Source organism: Lissotriton helveticus, chromosome 3_1 (genome assembly GCF_964261635.1).
Source record: "Lissotriton helveticus chromosome 3_1, aLisHel1.1, whole genome shotgun sequence".
NCBI classification, from domain to species: domain Eukaryota; kingdom Metazoa; phylum Chordata; class Amphibia; order Caudata; family Salamandridae; genus Lissotriton; species Lissotriton helveticus.
Window position 1 is genome coordinate 1,857,277,632 of NC_136061.1, and position 20,730 is coordinate 1,857,298,361.

General features: G+C 46.3%; 1 protein-coding gene across 1 annotated transcript in view; it reads right to left on the reverse strand.

Moving 5' to 3' along the window:
* Positions 1 to 20,730, reverse strand: part of EPS8L2 (EPS8 signaling adaptor L2) — a 411,521-nt gene that overhangs the window by 20,632 nt on the left and 370,159 nt on the right. The window contains exons 14-18 of the mRNA XM_078682812.1: positions 15,792 to 15,933; positions 8,515 to 8,612; positions 7,187 to 7,289; positions 5,767 to 5,898; positions 4,723 to 4,843 (exon numbers count right to left, since the gene is read on the reverse strand). Of these exons, the coding sequence (XP_078538938.1) occupies positions 4,723 to 4,843; positions 5,767 to 5,898; positions 7,187 to 7,289; positions 8,515 to 8,612; positions 15,792 to 15,933 (596 nt within the window). The remainder of the gene's footprint in view (positions 1 to 4,722; positions 4,844 to 5,766; positions 5,899 to 7,186; positions 7,290 to 8,514; positions 8,613 to 15,791; positions 15,934 to 20,730) is intronic.

Sequence of the window (20,730 nt, forward strand, 5' to 3'; positions counted from 1 at the left end):
ATCCAGTCTATGATAGTGTGTGTTTTGTTAGGGAGAGCGATTACAAGGAATTCCGTTTTGAGGTAGTTAAGTTTCAAGTGGTTTTCGGCTAGCCAAATTTGAGTTTTTTATAGTGTGGGGTTGAGTGATTTGATGTCTTCCAGAGAGTTGATTTTGATGTATATTTGGGTGTCGTCAGCATACATGTGGAAGGGTATCTTGGAGAGGCTGAGAAGATCAGTGAGGGGTTCCCTGAAAAGGTTGAATAGGGTGGGAGAGAGGGAGGAGACTTGTGGAACTCCCAGAGTGACAGACGAGGGGAAGGACAAGGATTGGTTGACCTTGAATCTTTGGGATCTATTTTGGTGGAAAGAGGCTAACCAGTTAAATACACTTCTAGACAAACCCATTCTGTGTTCATTTTGGTCAAGGATTTTTAGAGCGTTGTCTGATACAAGTGTCATGGCTGATTCTGAACTGTGACCTGCTCTGAAACCAGATTGAAATTGTTTCAGCAGGTTGAAACGATCAATGTGACTGTTCAGTTGCATGTTAACGCATTTTTCCAGGAGTTTGGCTAATATAGGGATGCTAGAGATCGGGCGATATTATTAGGGTCCGCTGTGGGTTTCTTTAGAATAGGCGAGACCTGCCCCGTTTTCAGGGTGTCTGGAATGGATACTTGAAGAAGGGAAGTATTAATGATCTTGGTCTAGAGGGGTAGTAAGAGAAGAGTGAAGTCTTTTATATAGTTTGCCGGGAGCGGGTCAGTCAAGTGATTGCAGGGTTTCAGCACGTTTAACGTTTTTAATATGGTATCTTCACTGTAAGTGTGGAAGTGGGACCACGTTGCATTGTTTTTTAGTTTAAATAATGGGAGATCATTAGCTGGGGTACCAGCTAGGGACAGTGATGGGCTCTCTTCCAGGTCTGAGATGGATATTAGGTCCTTGAGTAGATCTGATTTAATGGATTCTGTCTTAGAGGCGAAGAAGGACACAAATTCATCACAAGTGGGAATAGAGAGGGGGTTGGTGTTGAGGACCTTAGGTAGGCTCTTGGTTTGGGCTTTGATAAGATCGAAAAGTTTTTTGGGGCGGTTCTTGGCTAGGTCTAGTTGAGACCTGAAGAAGTCGGTTTTAGATTTTCAGATTTTTCTAAAATAAGCGTTTCTGGAGGTTCTGAGAAGTTTGAGGAGGTCAGTTGAGGGTGTAGCTCTCCAGCGTCGTTCAATTACTCTAAGAGAGCGTCTGCCATCATTTAGCCTCCCATCGTACCATGGCTTGGAATCTTTTGAGGAGGTTCTCTTCAGTTGCAATGGGGCAATTTTGTCTAGGAGGTTGTTCATGGAGTGAAAGTAGTGATTTGTCAGCCCCTGAACATCAGCCAGGTCTTCCGGGGGACTAAGAGGGTTTGAGTTATCTAAGGCTGTGAGATCAGATTTGGCGTTTTTAAGGTTTCTCTTCCAGATCTTGGTTCTCAGGGGTTGTGTAGGGAGTTGTGTATTGGTTTCCGAGATTTGGAATGTAATGACATGATGATCAGACCAGTTGCAAGGGAGTATCGAGTCGAGCTGGGTGGAGTCCGCTTTGGAGATTATTAGGTCGAGAGTTGCACACTTGTCGTGTGTTGGGCTGTTACATATTTGGTTGAGATTGAGTTCTGTGAGGAAGGCTTTGAGGCTGTTTTCCCCTGGGTCGTTCTGGTCGTCCCAGTGAAGGTTGAAATCCCCTAAGAAAATGTGGTTGTCATTAGAAGCTAGGATGTCCATGAAGTGTTCTATGATTCTAGGTTATCTCCTGGAGTATGGTAGAAGGTGTGAAGAGAGCAGATTTGTTTGTTGTTGTTGGCGATGTTTAAGCATAGGTATTCGCACGATGATATTGCAGGGGCATTGGTGTTGGTCGCGGTTAGGCCGATCTGGTGTATGCAGGCTATCCCACCGCCAGGCCTGTAGACTCTGTCGAGTCTGGTTATGTTATAGTTAGGGGGTAGCAAGATGTCCATGATGGGAGTAGATGTTTCATTTAGCCAGGTTTCTGTTAGGATCATAATGTCTGGTTTGTGCGTGATAAGTAGGTCAGCTATGTCGGCTGCATGTCTAAAGGCGGACCTGCAGTTTAGGAGGATACAGCTTATCCGTGGCTGGGAGATGATTGTGGTGGGTTTTGCAGTGATGGGGATTCTAGTGAGGTTATTTTCTACAATGCCTCTGGAATTGAGTCTGGTGGCTCTGAGTGTTGAGCAGAATGGCTGGTATTCGGGAGTCTGTAAGCGGGCTAACTGGACTAACTAGAAGACCTGCACTCTGAGGAGGGTGAGGCTGCTCGTAAGAGCGGAGGAGGGCCCCTAGATCTGAGTCTGATAGAAGGTTTGACCCCCTGATAGGGCGGGAAATGGCATTACGGAGTGGGATTGTGCTCCAACATGGAGAGCCGTGAGCTTGGGAGTTTGCAGGAAGACGATGGATGCGACTATAGATCTTGGGGGGTGGGGACGGATTGTATTCCTGTTTAATGCAAGTGGACTTGGTTTGTTGTAGAATAAGGTTCTGAAGGATTCGGATGTTCGATTTGACTTGTTGAAGGGTTAATAATATCAAGTCAAGTCTGGTGTCAGGTGTGATAGTTTCGTTATTGGTAGGGTGGACAGACGAAGTAGACTGTGTAGTGGCTTCTATAGATACTGGAGGGTCCAGAGCAGTGGGGGTATGGTCAAGTCTGGAGTCAGGCGAGATAGATTCATTATTGGATGGGTGGACAGGGGGAGTAGACTGTATAGTGGTTTCCATAGACCGGGAGTGTCCAGAGCAGTGGGGGTAAGGGTGGGGCTGAGGGGCCAAAGGGAGGAGCTGTGAGTAGAAGAGAGGGGGTAGGAAGAGATATGGGGAGTGGGGTGAGTGGTTTGGGTGGTGTCCCTGCTGGGATCCAATGGGGGATTGGAGGGCTGACTAGCCGATGGGAGGAGCTGGCAGAAAAGGTGGAGGTAAGAAGAGAAGGAGGGGGCGAGGTTAAGTCCTTGCACAAATCCATCACGGGGTCTCATTTGTGTTTCTTAAGGGAAGTTGTCAGCAAAAAGGAAATCCCTGAAATACTTCTTACTGACAATGGAGTCCAATTTACCTCTCAGATCTTGTGTGATGACTTGACAGGCGTGAAACGTTTGAAGACCCCTTTGTTTCGACCACAGAGAAATGGTATGGTCACGCAGTTCAATCATGTGTAGATCAATTGTGTTCAAAGTGCATACCATTGTAACAAGGATTGTTGAGATGCTTTTAGAAGCATGCTATGGGCAGATCATACAAGCCTGCATGTATCTACCGGAAAAATTCCAATTGAATTAATTGAGAGGAAAAGAAGTGGGTACAGAACATCAACCCAGTTGAATGTTGAGTGTTTGCAACAAGGACAGTTATCCTATTGCCAATAAAGGGGCTTCAACTAAATGCAAATCTGACCTGAGGAAAATTAATCAACCCAAACCTATGTGTTTTCTAAAGAGTAGAAAATTTATTTTACATTAGGAGATTGGTTCAAAGAGACTCTTTTTTTGGTTAAAATAGGATTGCCAAAGTTCTGCGATCTATTTCGAGTCATAGAGGTAAGACACAATGCTGTGGGGGTGGAAAGAAGTGTTGTGTGCCATCCTTTAGGAAACAGGTTGATGATTATCAAGAAAAAAAGGTCTTCAAAAACTGTGCCTAACTAATCGTTACATCTTAGTCTTAGACGAAAGAAAAGCCCTTACAGATTTTGTGACTACAATAATTCTGTATTTTCTTTGTATCTCCTGATGTGCAACTGTATTTCTCTTTAATATTTTGTCATCATCTGTTCATTTAATTTTTTACTTATCTATTATTAGTTGTAGTTTCATTTTGTTACTGTACTATTTTGTTTCTTTATTGGAAAGTTTGTTAAGGGGGAAAATGGGTGGTGGCTGGAAGATTCTAGGCTAGCTTTTCCTCACGGGGAATCTTACCTTGTCACTACAGAATGATGGCGTAGGTTTGAAGTGTAACAGAGAAGGGGACACGAATGGAAGAGGGACAGGCTATACTAGTCTCTTGCTGTACCCATTGTAACCCCATTAAAGGATTATTTCACAAGAAAATCAGCCTCCTAATTCATCTTTTGGAGACATCCTGCCATTGGATACTACAGAACCAAAAAAATAGCTAAATTGTGATCTGGATTCCACAAATGGATTGGTATCATATGAAGTATGTATCCGAATATATAAGTTTGGGAGACAAACATGTGGGCTAGGTCAGTACATTGTAGTCTGGAAGAAGAAACGTTTCACTTGGGAAGCGGGTCTGCCTTTAATGTGTCTGATTGCACACAAATGACCCCAAGCTGTGTCTCCTCCCACTGTTTTCATTCTCTTCGACGAGACAACTTCCTGCAACGTCTGAACAAAGACGCATCTTCCTTTGGGAGGTTTGTTAGGAAGCCTGAGGTAGCCTGGTGGCTGGCACAGGGAAGTCACAGACCGAGGTGGACAGGCACTGCGAATCGGCAAAGTAACCTGCCGGGTCAGGCAGATGTGGACGTTTCCACCTCCAGGACGCCAAGAACAGACTATCTCATTAATCAAGCGCAACATGTGTCACTTGGCCTGGTGGCTCGAAGGGAGACAGGAGCACAGCGGTGCTGGAAGCAGGGTTTGATTCCACAAGGACTCTATGTTGCTGGTGGAAGAGTAGGTATCAGCACGCTCCAAAGAGCTAGAACTTACGGTCTTTGGCATCCTGAGAAGCTAGTCGTCCACTCAATTCTCCTCCCCACTTCTCTCCACCATAACTGAGAGTGGGTCCAGGTCCTCGAGGGCTCAGGTCACCTTTGTATTTTGACTGAACCTAGAAAACAAAAAGGCAACTGAGATAAATTTCACAGGCACATGCATGGACACACATACACAAAATGTTGCTCGGGTGCTATGGGAATCCATTTTTTTTTACTGTGTGGCCAATCAGCCATATTGACTGCTGTGTAATGTCACAAGTCTCCACGATACCCAGACGGATCGTAAAAGCACAGGTGGTAAGATTACTCAGGCAGTTAAGTGCTTGCTGCTGATATATGGTGCGGCCTACAGTTCACATGTGTAACCCTAAAGCTACAATTAGGGGCCTATACGCCGATGTCACCACTGTAAATGTTAGGGTTCATTATTATTCCACTAGGAACAGTGAGAGCAAGTACAGCTTTCAATGAATGATAACCAGAAGAAACAGCTCTTCACTACAAAATTAAAATTGTGGCATGCAACACAATGCTTCTGGAACAATGTCCTCTTGAAAGAGGAGAACAAGTGTAGTGGTTCAGCTTCAATTCTAAATTACTGTAGGAGCCACAAGCCACATGGCAAATGTTAACCCTGGTGGTGGAGTGCCCAGATACCCCTAAGGGTGAAAGTGTTGCGCCTTACGAATGATGCTTGCTTTATTAATTATTTTAGCCTGTTGTGCACTTTCAGGATCTGGCCACCTTGTAATCATTGAATTATGATATGGCGTTCTTTATTTTGCAGGGCATTCCCCAAAAGTAAGAATATGACTAAATGTAAAGAGGTGGCGCCTCTCCTTCATCTGTGATCCCAACGCTACAATAATAGTACAATGCACAAGAGCAGTTTACAAATAGAACACTGCTTTTGGACAGAAATCTGGTGTGTCAGCTGTTTCCATTAGTGGCAGGTGAAGAATTCCGTATCCAATGCTAAATGTTGGTCCTCACGTTTTATCCTGTATTGATTGATGCTAAATATGTAAGTAGCTACCTGGCTGTAGAGTGGATCCGGCTGGCTGAAAACTTCCTCTGCTTTCACCACATCAAGGATATTAAAAGGAACATAGCCATCCTGCCCACTCCGTGACCGCAGCTTCCACCACTGCATGTTATCCTCCAGGACCTGCAAGGCAATAGCCGGCAAAAAACAAAAAAGGTCAGTCTCCTAATTAGATGTGAGATCTTCCCTCAATGATTGGCCTCCATCACACTCAGCGGCTTTGCTGACTTCTCCAAAGATATATGCATGGGAATAAGATTAGACAAAAGGCACCAAGCGGTTGTTTGCTGAAATGACTGTAGGTTACAATACAGGGCATATTACATGGAGCCAGCATTAAGGTGATACCCTAGCGCCCAGTAGGCCAGGGAAAATCTTCTTTAGACATGTTTTTAAGTCAAGCACCTGGGAGAGGCATGAAAAAACCCAAAAACGTACCTTCTTTGCCGCAAAACATCTCTCCTCCGTCCTTGCTTTCTGCCACTGGAAGCACCCAGGCTCCCAGACTCCCCAAGCCAATCATGACGCTGCAACGTCGTGATTGGTCTGAGCAGCCTGTTTGGCTGCTCAGGCAGTACCTGGGAGGCTGGGCATGTACTCCCCTGGGCTGTGCAACACAGCCCAGTAGAGAACATGCCAAGTGAGCTTGACTGTTTGGCTGGCCCCAAAGGGCCAGCCAAGCTGCAATGCGCACGTAGGGAGGGAGTGCAAACCACACCTGCTCCCTCTGTCGGCGGTGAGCCCAGCCCCACCCTGCTCCACCCGACCTGGCTGGAGTCCCGCAAAGAAAAATAAAAAATAATAACTTCTTGTTATTATCATTTTCTTTTGCACTGCTCAACGAGCAGTGGGGCAATGCTCCTCCGCCTTATCGGAGGAGCGCCAATGTTCTTAGTTCACTTGAACTTTACAGTCTGACCTCCCAGGTGGGCTTGTTCAGGTTGAAACTGGCACTGGCAACTCTAGCGAGCATACCACATGGGCATTAGCTGTGCCACTCTGTGTGGAAAGGCATGCTAGGAAGTGCATGGAGTGGAAAGAATTGGTGCCAACAAGAGTTGAGCCTATCTGCTATTTGCCATGAGAGAAGGCAAAAGCATAGAGGGGGCAGATGCCTTATTGTAGAAGACTAGAGGAGGGCCACCATCTGTACAGCCGAACAGCACATCAGTGGCTTGTAAGATATACGCCGCAGTCGGAAGCTTGCAGAAAGATGACAAGTGAGAAAGAACAGCCAATGCAACATAAAAAGGAAAATAGGAAAGTGCCACAGACACAACAGAGGCATGGTGATGAACTATAGACTCCTCATCCACATGGACAGTAGGAAAATAAGGGGTATCCAGCTTAGTAAAAAGACCAGCATTGAAAATGTTTGCGAACATGAGGTGTTCTTGTACTCACTACTCACCTCGAGTACCTCATCTCTTAGCACTGATAGCTCATTGGCGTTGCGAGCCGTGAAGTCATATCTGATTTTGGCATACTTCTTCGGTCCTTGTGCCTCCAAATTCCTGCAAGAAAGACGGCCATTATGGACAAAAATCAGACCAATTCTTTTTAGTTGTGGTTGCATTTTAGACATGTTAACGTAAAAGGCACCACGTCATCCTTGAATAGAAGTAAAAAATGTTTTTTCTGAGACTTTACCCTGGGAACCAGATAACAAATTGCACAGTACTTGCCTCCTGCAAGGACCCTGCAGCAATTCCCCACCAGGATCGTACAATTACTAGAAAACCCGCCATGTTATCGCGAATAACTTTGCACAACTGGATTTACTTGCCGATATCCCACATGGATTCCCCATTCTGTGGGGTTTAATAAAGAGATATACGACCTGCTATGACTAGGTGGTCAATGTCTGAAGGAATCCTGTGCAGAGTGGGGGTTGAAGAGGGTGGGGAGAAAAGGAGAAAATGCTGCCGGGCAGGAGGGAGTTCCTTGGTACATGGTCAGACATGGCCGGAGCTTGACACCGAGCTGCACTGCAGCCCACTCCCTAAATCGATTATACTGGAACAAATTTCCATCCATCAAAATCAGTATCAGTCTTCCCCCTCCTAGACGATCCAAGTTCAGGACCACCAGCCATCTCATAATTGTGTGGAGAAGAGTTACACACTGGAAGTCTGCTCTCCAAAAATCATAGTTGGGCCAAGGTGTGCTTTACAAAACTCAAGACCTTAAACCCCTCCCCCACCCCCGCCCCCCAAGCTGCCAGTACAACATAACTGAACATATGAGTTTGTAAAGCACACATTCACCCTTTGCGGCTTCTTGGCACTGAATAACAGATGCTCATTGTTACCCAACTCAATGGCACTTATTTTATTGCTCTCAGAAGGATGAAAGGCTAAGTGGACCTGCCAGGTTTCAAACATGTGAGCATGAGGTAAAACACAGATGGCTGATGAGGCAACAATATTCCACTGAGGAACCAGACCTGAACATCCTTAACATAGACGATGCTCCTTAATGCATCCACGCCAGTTTGGAAAGGATTATAGTATAATGTTTCGCTGATAATTGATGACCTTAAAATGACAGCTCGGTGACAGGGAGTTCATCTCGGGTTAATAGATTCCAGCAGCTCCTTACTTTCGTCACATCAACTTCATGTACATCCACCTAAAAACATTTACGTACCACTGGCGTAACAGATGATGGGGTAAGTCGGGACAAGAAGCTTCGACTATGAAACGTGAAAAACACTGTCAAAGAGTATCTCTCATGTACCTTTGTGGACCAGCATTTGGTTTGTAGGCATCCACTTGGTCACCAGCCTGGCCTTTTTTGACTGACGACTTCCGAAATGGGTGTCCATTTGCCGAACTCTGCAAAAGAAACAAAAAATGTGATTTTGAAAAGTATCATATTCCTGTTTTATGCTCGTTGGCTACTACGGATGCTAACTTTAAAGGCTGGGACCATATGGACTCGAAACATATCGCCAGAACCTACTATAAAGAAGCGCTAGCAAAGCCAATAGGTCTGACTTGCATTTTGAGTCCTAACTAAAATATATTTTTTAAAAAGCCTCTCACAGTATTAAAGAATAAAACAAACAGCGATTGCTTTCTGTTAACAATATATTTATTAGATAAATAACTGAATGTGATATGAGTCAGTGTTGTTTTTAGCTGTAAAATATTCCTCCATGCATTGCGAAGATAGGACTATTTAGGACAGCACTATATAGAAGGTGGAATGATACACCAAACAGCCAACGGCATGAAGTCAGACTAAGCTCACTCTATGAATATTTTTTAAAAACTGGTGACAATTGTTTTTGCAGATTGATGCACTGTCAAGCCAGACATAAAAAGGGGACTGTTCCTAACATACTAAAATAATAAGGAGGTGGATAACATGGGAGAATTATGTAAGCTGTATAGAACATCCATTAGAAGAATGAAACATGGTGTAGAAACTTAAGAGACTGTGAGACTGTCAGGTAATGTGAGAAGTATCCTGGAGAAGTAACATGGAGCAAGACTCTGAGGATCCTCGCGGTCCACCATTCCTATTCGAGCCGGGATCGATGGTAGCCTTGGATAGCTGTGGGGCAATACAGGTACCCTGGGAGATTTAAATCATCAGTGTGTGCACAATGTGTGAGTTGGTTTTACAATGGCATCAGTTAACACCTTGGTATGCTTAAGAGCTTGTCCATGTAATTGCATTGTCAAAGCTGCTCTACTGGTTGTTATGCAGCCTGTTCTACCATTTCTGTGCAGGACTACTGTGCTGGATACAGAGCATGTCTCATGGGGCTTTGGAAGATATTCCTTCCAGCCCTGGTGGACAGAAGTTTGTAAGGGAAATCTCTAGAACCATACTAAGCGTTGAATGGCCACCACTCGGAAACATGCAGCTGGCCATTCTGCTCTCAGGCTTTGTAACCTCCAATGCAACCTATGCAGGGGAAACCTCTACTACTTATTACCACTTGCCCTTTAATCACTTTGGGAATAAATGGAACACGTTTCCGGTTTATGTTTCCCTCATACTCCAGAAGAGATAATTTCAGTGGCTGAGCTGGGGAGGGGAGGGGGGAGCGGTCCGCCCCTGGCATCAGTTTATAGGGTGCGGCAGCGAGCACAAGGTAAGTTTTCTGTTTTTTTTATTCTCCCTTGTCTGTCGCTAGCACTCGCCCGTGCTCTTATTCGCACTGTTCGGCAATTTAAGGGATCACCCCAGGCAGCAAAACCTCTAGCTACGCTCTTGGTTCATTTGTAATTCACTCACATGTAGCAAGGGCAAATAAATAAAGCAGCTGACAGTGCAGAGTGAATTCCCACCTACAATGCCGCCTTTCGAAATCTGCGATGATGGAAACTGTGCTGTTATTGACTGCGAGGTTGAATGTTCTCAGGAGCAGAAATGTTGCTTCTAGAAAGTGCAAAATGGCGACCTGGCATCAACAATCATTTATATGTCCTGCTCTGGGAAGCCCATGTGTAAACCACAGCCAAGGCTTGTCTATCATCGCGCACCAAGTGTCTCTCAAGCACATTAAAGTCAATATCACATCAAAGTATGTAACGTAACATTACCTACAAGTTTTAATTCATGGTCTGCATGGTACAGTACAAGTCATGCTTATAGAGGCTTGCATATAAAGATAGTATTGGTGATAAGGAATTAGAAACAGGTAGATCTGGTTTTAAATACTTTCAAAGCAGGTGCCGCTAATCTAAAACTTGAAAAAAATCCTGAGGTAGGATGGATTAAACATTTAACACACGGATGAGTCACGAAAAGGAACGACAAAGACTCCACGTGTTGGTCAGGTTCTATTTAAACACAAAAAATATATTTGAATCCAGATTTTTTTCTACAATGACTGGAATTCGCAAGAACTCAGGTTTGCAGGGATTACATTGCCTTGCTTTTGTGTATGATAAAGCCATGTGTCCCATAAGTATGAGGCACTAAAGGCACCTGATAGCTCAAAGAGGATGAGGAACTTGCAGGGGCCTGTCTTCCTAGGGGGTTTATTGGGGGCGGGGTTGCCAAAAGCTTTCACAAGGATCGTAGCTATCCTGTCAGCGGTGGGTGAAACAGTAAACATTATGCTCAGCTTGGGTTTGCAGATCTACTGAGCTTGTTTCGTTTTGTGTATGCTCACTCAAACAAAGTAGCTCAGATGCAGATCTGCAGGGGAACAAATACTGAGCTCGTTGCCGGGCCCTGCAGACAGGGGAAATGAAACACGCATTTGCAATGCCATAGGTCTCGTTTTTGCGAGAGTTAAAGCTATTGGTGTTGTAAATGATAATGTATTTCCACAGCCCAGCCCACTAAGCCTATATCAGAGAGGGAGCGAAGGGTTAGACAAAGAAGCAGCAATTTATTTAGTCACTTATTGAAGGCTGCAGGTTGTTCCAGGAGCTGGGCTGACGCAGGAAAATGGCCCGACCACCATAATTGAAATCAGCAGGAGGGTGGAGGAGGCAGCAACAGCCAGCGAGAGAGCATTTGATAAACATGTGCAGGGTATTACAAATGCAAAAATAGACGTTATTGGTAGAACATATCATACTGTGATTTAGAAATGCTAAAATGCCGAAGATTGGCATGAAGCAAAAGAGTGGGACAGTTTTACCCCACCCCCCCAAGCCCTTAATTAAGGCATGCAATGAGTTTCTCAAGGGTTACACGTTTTTGTTACGAGGCAGAACTCAGCTGAGGAAGGTCACATGGTTTGTCGTGGTCCGCAGAGTGAAGAAGCAAAAAGGCTGAGATGTTTTGGTCAGAACCAAAAATATAACCTATGTAATAATTCCACTGCCTAGCCAACTAAGCCTACTTGCGGGAAGGGGATGGGTGGGGGCAGGATTCGGGAGGCGCGAAGGGTTAGACAAAGAGTTGTAATTAACGCAGTTGTCGAAGGCTGCTTGTCGATCTGGCGGCTGGCATAATGCAGGAAGTCGGACTGTAACCGAAACAAGCAGGAGGGAGGAGCCAGCAGCTACAACTCATCGATCTATAAGCAGCCTTGCACAAGATCTATTTATACAGCACAGAGAGATCTAAGTGCTTGGGCAGACTCAAAGTGATCACCAAAGTTGTTTTCTTTTCAGAATATTGTCCTCACTCCCACTGACACACCTAAGGCTCTCAACTCCCTGCCCTCGCAATATCTGTCGGGCAGCCTGCCCAACCGCCAGCACTCCACGCGCCATCCTTTTCGTTGGGTACCCTCCTGTATAGGTCTGGTAACCTCAGACACACACCCTCTCCCAATGTCACTGCCCAGGATAAGCCACGGCTTAATTCTTTCACCACAACAACGTGGCGGATCCTCTCGGCTCCACCCCATGTTGCATCCTATGGAAGAATATCAAAGTACTGGTCCCTCTGCCCTGGGGATACTGCCAAAGTCTGCTCGTCCTTCCCCTGCCCCGCGGTGTGTTTAACTGTCCCTAACATCTCTTTTTGGTGACTGTCCCTGGCACATTCCAGCCTGTCCTATGACCCTGTCCCACATCTGATGACTATCATTCATTTGAAATTCTCACATTTTTGAACCGCGTAAACAGTACTCTGTGCATGGCGTAGGCCTAAACGTTGAATAAATCGATGGAAAATACTTAATCCAGCTCCAACTGGTCCAATGAGCACTTCACTGCAGCAGTGGGCTTTTCACCGTCTTAGCAGAGAGGCCACATAATGAAAGGCTACTGACCCACCTATCATTTCACTGAAATGTGTCTCTCTAGTAAAAAGTTCAAGCAAGCAGGCATGAGGCGCAGGGCAGAGAGTGCTGTGACTTGCTGTTCTGTAGCAAGCCTTTACCTCTAATCTCATGACACACTGAACACGGGTGCCCGGGTCCCCATATCGGACTTTAGTGGACAGATCATGTACATTCATGTGCTTACAGTAGTGAAGCAATGCAGTTCCTTAGTAACATATAAGAAGTGAACAATAGCCAGCATGCATCACAGTGAGGAAACTCCAAGCTGGAGGTGCTTGTTTAACTTGGCCATCCTTTCTACAAGACACAGGTACATTCCGAGGGATAATAGGGCAACATGTGTTATTTGTCTTATTCTCTTCTCTCAAGCCAGGGCTTCAGTGAGTGATCCTCGGCACATCAACTGTTGCAGTAAAGGTCACTTTGCAAAAGCAAGTCTTTCTCTTGCTCCTGCTCGCCTCTCTGACTTCGAAAATAAATGATGCTTAAAGGTTGAATATTGGAAACATACTCTGCCTTCCTTATCCAGCTGCTGCATTCCGACTGGATGATGAGTAGTGCATGTCAATATCTACTAGCTAGTGCACAGGGTTCCCTCAGACACGGGAGGCAGAGTTTCTTCACCCATGCAATCACCCCTGCCGCCTAGGGGGGGGCTGAACCTGTCCCCGCTGCTCCTAAGTAACGCGGGTAAAGCCCTGCGTCCCCCAGACCTTCAAAACAAGCTATCTCGTTAGAGCCAACGGGGGAGGGAAAGCGCGAGATGTGCGCGCTGTGTAACGCCAGCCCTACACGGGGACAGTAGATGTACACGCCAGCCCTACACAGGGACAGAAGATGTGCATACGTACGGAGTGCACATCTCCTGTCGCCGTTCACCTGCCCATCGCCTGTTTTGTCCCCTTCGCGCAACAAACCGACAACAATAGTCTCGCCAAGCGAAGCAGCGCATGCGCTGCGTTCGCTAGGCAAGACCTAAAAGCACCACCTTCTGCGTAGCCACTGAATAAGGTTAAAGGAGCACGGTGAGGCATTCAGCTTCGAAGGCAGGCATGAAGATTAAGTCTTAGTGGAACAAACTGGGAAATAAAGAGATGCGGGGTGTAAAGTTACGTTGTGCCACCACAGGAGGGAATCTTGTTGGCCGTGCACTGGCTAATTTCTGAAGTTTTAGTATAATGTAAACATAATCTGGATTCTGTTTACCTTATACTAATATTGACACTGGTCACCGTGGGCATAGAAGGGGTTATACTTGTGAGAATATACATCATTTCTGAAGTCTGACGCAATCGTCCAATGTCCAGACCTTATGCCACACAAATTGCTTTAATGACTTATTGAAATTTAAAAGAACATGCCAAAATGTTTTGCAAAGCAGGTGCGTGATTGGCGCTGTATGGTAGATACAGTAGGGCCTGGTGCAGGGTCAGACCACTAATGCACATAAAAGTGTCAGGATGCAGAACTCTAACAAAGTGAGCTTTGAGCTTGTCAATATTAAAGGAGTCTCCAAAGCTGGTGAGTATGGCTGGAAATGTGTTGAGAATGTGGACATCTTGATCAACACCACTGGCACAGCTAGAGCTGCTGACTATGGAACTGGGGAACCAGGTTTGAGCCTCTGCATCGACTTGACATCCTGTGATTCTGGGCCCTCCACACCACTGGAGTCAAGCTATCATGGCTAAAGACGGCTGATAGCCAGAAACCGGTCCTAGGATGCCTGATTCCGATCCAGGAAAGACATGGCTTGGCAGTTCGGGCTGGACTGTTCCCATGAGGCACAGGGTCAAGGTTGATTTGCATATGGCCATGTCTGAACTGGGGTGGTGTGGAGTGAAAAAAAACGATGGATTTAGGCCCAGATCTCTGTACTGGGGTGAATGTACGACATTGTTCTGCATTCTGTCCATCAACTGTTGTTTTTCATTGGTCACCCCGAGTGGGATGGGTATGCTCAGATGTGAGTCCCATGCCCTCCACACCACTGGAGTCAAGCTATCCTGGCTGAAGACGGCTAATAGCCAGAAACCGGTCCTAGGATGCTTGATTCCGGTCCAGGAAAGACATGGCTTGGCAGTTCGGGCTGGACTGTTCCCATGAGGCACAGGGTCAAGGCTGATTTGCATATGGCCATGTCTGAACTGGGGTGGTGTGGAGTGCAAAAAAACGATGGATTTAGGCCCAGATCTCTGTACTGGGGTGAATGTATGACATTGTTCTGCATTCTGTCCATCAACTGTTGTTTTTCATTTGTCACCCCGAGTGGGATGGGTATGCTCAGACATAAGTCCCATTCCCTCCACACCACTGGAGTCAAGCTATCCTGGCTGAAGACGGCTGAGAGCCAGAAACCGGTCCTAGGATGCTTGATTCCGGTCCAGGAAAGACATGGCTTGGCAGTTCGGGCTGGACTGTTCCCATGAGGCACAGGGTCAAGGTTGATTTGCATATGGCCATGTCTGAACTGGGGTGGTGTGGAGTGAAAAAAAACGATGGATTTAGGCCCAGATCTCTGTACTGGGGTGAATGCATGACATTGTTCTGCATTCTGTCCATCAACTGTTGTTTTTCAAATCACTTAATCTCCCCGTGCCTACCAAAAAATGAATGTGTTCTTGTGTAACGTAACTGGTGCTCATGTAAAGCGCTCCAATACCTTCAGGTTGAGTTCGCGTTTAAAAAAAAGAAAAACCTAGACACTGGAGGACAGAGACAAAAAGATTATGTAAAACAATTATTGTGGGGCCATTACTTTTTAAAATACTATTTTCCTTCTAGGAGCAAAAAAGTTTTAGTGTTAACATATTGTGTTCAGCTGTTCACACGCATGCTGAAGGTGATAATGTAAACATGCTGCAAGTCTCCCTCCCCTCCATAAATGAAAAAAAGAAACAGCTTCTTCAGGAGTGCTGTTTCCGTGATGCTTTTTCAGGGGACGGCCGGATGTAATAATGATACAGAAACATTCTTGTAGCATCTTTCTCTGTTGGGCATGCTGTGGTGCTTGTTGGGGAATTTCAGACTCGCACCACTTGAATCCCACTGGCTAAGTTACGCACCTAGTAACTGGCTCCTGACAGTGACGCCCCAAAGGAAGATGTCTGTGGTATTAGGAAAGAGAGCAAGAGCTTGACTTGGAAAACAAGATGTAGAGCAGGAAGTGGAGAAAGTTCAAGAAAGAAGGACCGAGTGAGGCAGGGAGTTATTTTGAGCAGTTCTTGTACTCAGGATTACAAAAACAGGACACATAAGAGCAGGCAAAGCAATCCTTGTAGGATGGTGATCTCCAAAGCAAAATACTGACCTGGTCTTGCCCCAACGAATCAGGCGGGTGCGAGATGTCCATTTCCCAGGGGGCACCGATGAAGATGTCGAGAGGGGGCTGCCAGCCACTGTGGAACTTTGGGATATACTGCGGCACCACGGGTTCCTTCGGCCACTCAGCCCTTCAACAAGAGAAAGAAAAACATACTGAAAAAAACAGAATAAGCAGCAGTGTTCAAACATATAACGCCAGCGGCAGTTCCTCGTCTATGGTGGAAGAGTGTCGACCATCGCCAGCAGCTGCAAATATTGAAAAATAAAATGATGATAAACCAGATTTATTATTAAAAAAAAATCCCTTCCAATTGAGTATTGTGTGCGGGGCCATCACGGGGAGGGGGGGTGCAGTCACATGGGAGAGTGGTAGGCACTGTTGTCAGTGCGCATGTGGGTTTGGCCAGCAGTCTCAGGACAGCAAAAACCTACATGCGCACTGAAGATGTCTCCAACTCGAGCTGCATTGCTGAGTTGGAGACAGCAGGCACAGGATCCCAGTCTCTCTGGGATCGCAAATGGAGGGTGCTGAGGCTAATCCAGACGCTGCTCTCATGCTGCCAGCATGTGCTGGTAAGGAGCGGAAGTTTTTTTGTCATCGTTCGTCACCCCTTCACCCTGCCTCACCACTCAGCCCTGACACCAGCCGCTACTGTATAGAGCAGATCAAACATTGTGATGACCAGCATATTAGCCCAAACCGCCGAATTTAGCCTTTCTCAGTTTCCAAAAGAGTCAGACACTCCCTCTCCAGCTCGCCCAGAGCTGTAATGGGTTCAAATAAGGACACGGCTCATACTTCCTGCTGAGTGTGATGAAGAATTGAACGCTGTGCCATTTTATTTGTACAGTTTTTTCTCATGCATGAGATTATAAGAGCAAACAACTCATTTACAAGTGAGTACCTCAGTCCACATCAGTGACCTCATCTATCGGGCAACTCAATCAGTTCATATCTGAATTTTATATCTTATTAAATGCTTCCATTTTTAACGATAATGGCATTACTCCTAGTCCTACTCCCTCGCCTTCCTTCGAGGACCCTCCCTCCCTCCCGGTGCGGTTCAACTGAGTGCTAGCTCGGCTTGTTTACGTACAGGTGGAGGTGGGGGCGGGCAGAGTTTTTATACTGGGGGTGGGTCTGGGTGGGAGGCGGGGCCTGACTTGTGTTGAAGGAAGGCGAGGGAGGGACGGGAGGTGATGTCTTGTACATGCATCAACTCTGCATAGAGTAATTCACTATATTGTTAAGAATGTTAATACATTAAATTCAAAACAAGAGTGTTCATCACAAGAGAAAACCAAAGTAATGTTTTGGTAAATGGTTTATTTATTCCCAAGTCTGTCTGCTAAAAAATGTATGGAGAAAATATCGCAAAATATATACTTTATTGTGTCAACTCATGAAAGCATAGTCTGAGCTGAAACAGTTTTCATTCTTTCTTACTTGGAAATTCGTTTTTGAAAAATCAGAAATTCTGTTGGGTGCTTTTCCTGTATTCATTCTTTAATATGGTTTGCTGCATGCATCATCATTTGATTGCTATTTATTTATTTCAAATATGTTTTTGAACTTTGGCCTGAAATTCATTAAAACACAAGCACTGGCAAAATCAATAGGTCTGGTGTTTGGTGTCAGCATTTTGGCTTTCTTTGCCAAAGCTGTCCCTGGTGGTGATGAGAGCTATTTTGTATAGATGTGCCACTTGTAAAAGAGCAGAATGCTGTCGCTCACAGTCATGTTAAGTGAGCTGACCCATTGCCCCATGCTTTGTGGGCAGAATAAAAGTGTGAATTATTCAACAACAGACCAATTGATGAAGAAGACTGGCGGAAAGCCCCTATGGGTATATCATATATAACTTTAGTAAAATCAAAAGGTCTTGGCTAACACCTGACCTAAACAGAGACATGGAGTGGTACGTCCACCGTTATCATGGCATCATTAAATGCAGCAAGGATTTACTTATTCCACGGCATTCCCAAAAAACAATGAATCCCATTACTGTCATACATGCATTAGGCTTTTCACCATTAAACCCTGCAGCCTTTTTGGCTTATACATTGTAAATAGCCTTTTATAATCAGTTCTACAGCAGTTTCAACCTATAATTAGGAGACTTAAATATGTATATGTCACAGGAGCTTGCAAATATTTGGGTCTTAGGGTAAAAAGGAGTCCCCACCAGACTTTTCTTCTTATGATAGCTTCGACCCAGTAATGGATAGATGTTTCTCTCTCATCATCTTCTGCGCAATTTGTGAAAAATCGCCCATTTGTTTTTTTAAACAATCATTTTTATTGGAACTTTCTTTGATTAAATACATCACATCTATATCAGTGAGAGTAATACAAGAAGATGTATCACATTAATTTTACATCCTTACATGAGGTTGGATAACATCGTGTCATATGGTCTCCCTCGTAGTCCCAATTTAGTGGTGTTACCGTGGAACGAATGGCGAGGCAGTGTCAGCGTTCATGTAAGGTGGCCTGTGTGTTATGCTGGGATGTGGTGTTCACTCTCGTGGTTATCCCTATGTGATAGGGGTTGTTATTTGCCAGGAATGACAGAAACTGTGTATAGCAGCATCGTATGGTGTCTAGTGAGGCACCGCAGGTGGGGGGGGGAGGGGAGTCTGGAGAGTCAAGCATTAGGTAATGCATCTATGGCTTACTCATAGCTGTCCGCTGTGACCTATCGAGCACCTAGCCCCTTTAAGAATCAACCCGCTTTGCCACAGGTGCTGTGTGTACCACTGGGGAACGGGTAGCCTGAGACCCCGGCGCAGTCGATGTTTCCTGCATGAAGGAGTGGAGTAACATGGTCCATGGCATAGCGATAGAGTGCTTACGGGCTCCCCTAAATGGAGTACCAATTCTTCTGCTGCGCACCACTTCATGACTGCTCCCACCAATGCCGCTGGAGGGGACCCCCGGTGCTTTCCAGGGCATAGTAATGCACCGCTTAGCCAGTAGAAGCACCAAGGACGAAAAGCGCATCTCCACCTTCATAGTCTTGCGACGTTTGCAAATGCCAAGAGCGCTAGCCTCCCATGTGTGCAGGTCTGGGAGTCCTGTTACTGTCCGGAGGGTGGTGTGAATAGTGTCCCAATAAGGTTGGAGCGTTGGACAATCCCAAAGCATGTGTTGGAATGAGGCGCTGGGTTCTGGGCATCTGGGACATATGAAGGAGCTATCTGGGAAATACTGCTGTAGTTTTTCAGGGGTGAGGTATGCCCGATGTAAAATATGCAGGTGTAGGTATTTAAACCGATAGTTGCGGGACACTCTTTTGGGGAATTTTAGGACGTGAGTCCATTCCTTGTCGTGAAGTGGTCTGTGAAACTCTGTTTCCCATTTCTCCCAAAGGGGTGCAAGAGTGGGTGGCTTAAGGCTCTGTATGGCTCTATATATCCAAGTGACTAGGTGGCACCCTGGGCCCATCTGCAATAGTACAAGGATTACCTGGTGTGTGGGGGGTTCAGTGTCGATCGTGTGCCACAACTTGCGGCAGTCTGCAAGCAGCTGTCTATTTAGTAGGAATTGTCCTCTGGGGAGGTCGAATTCGTCCATAAATGTCGCGAAGGATTGCAGCTGTCCGTTGAGGTACAGTGTGCCTGCGTCCGTCAGTGAGTGTTCTGTCCATATGTGGAGCATCCGCTCCGTATAGTGTGCCCGACCTTTGGGTAACCCCGCAAGCAGCAGGAGAGGGGAGTACATGGGTGCCATACGGTTCATTCTGTGTATGCGTGTCAGACAGGCGTGCACCACTGTTACCTGGAGCGGCCTGGTCAGAGGTGGTGCCCCCCCTTGGTAGTAGCAATCGGTTGATGAATGGGGTCTGGACTTGCCCAGCTGTTGTGTGCAATTCCCTCAGCGCCCGACCCGCTGTCCATTGTGACACCCACTGCAGCTGGGCTGCTAGAAAGTATGCCTCAAAGGACGGGGCAGCCAGTCCCCCCTGGTTAAGCGGTAACTGTAGCTTGGCGAGGTGAGGGCAATACACCTACGTCCTGATCCCCATATGAGGGTCCCAAGGAGGGCGTCAAGTTCGCTAAAGAAGGAGCCCAGGGGGACCACCGGAAGGTTAGAGAAATAGTATAGTAACCGCTTAAGATTTTTCCAGGTCCAAGACCAAACACACCGCCCGGGGAAAGCAATCCTGTATCTCATCCTGGACATGGAACAGTCGCCGAATGTTGTAGGAGGAGTTTCTGCATGGTACAAACCCGTTTTGATCTGACTGGATCAATTTGGGAGGACCGTGGCATACCTGTCCGCCAGAATGTTCCCATAGACTTTATAGTCTGCGGGCAACAGGGCTATAGGCCGATGAGAACTCAGTTGGTGGGGATCTCTATCTGGTTTGCAGAGGGACACTATGGATTGTCGTCTAAGGCTGCCTGGAATTGTGACATCAGTTGAGGTACCAGTTAGGGTGCAAAGGCGCGGAAGAACTCCAGTGAGAGGCTGTCCAGTCCAGGGGCCTTACAGGTGGCCAACGCTTGCACCGCCGTCGCGGCGATGGGCTTGTCAAGGTCCCGTCGGTCCCCCGTGCTATACGGGGCAGGCGGTGCCATCTCAGGAATTGGGCGAGGTTCTCCGCGTTCTCTGTAATGCGGCTTGCATACAATTGTGTGTAGTTCCTCTGGAAGGCTTCCAGAATGGAGACCTGCAAGTGGAGAAGAGTGGCTGGGTCAATGCAGATGGTCGTAATTGGCAGGAGGGTTGAGTCTTGTTTTACTATCCACGCCAGTAGTGCGCCCACTCTGTCACCCTCTTTGTGTACCCGAGCTGCATACGCTTTAAAATTATATCGACGGAGGTTCGCTAGTGCCTCTGCATATGCGGTTTTGGCGTCAGCTATTTGGGCCGGCATGGCCTTGCCTAAGTCTGCTTCTCGTGTGAGTGAGGCCAGTGT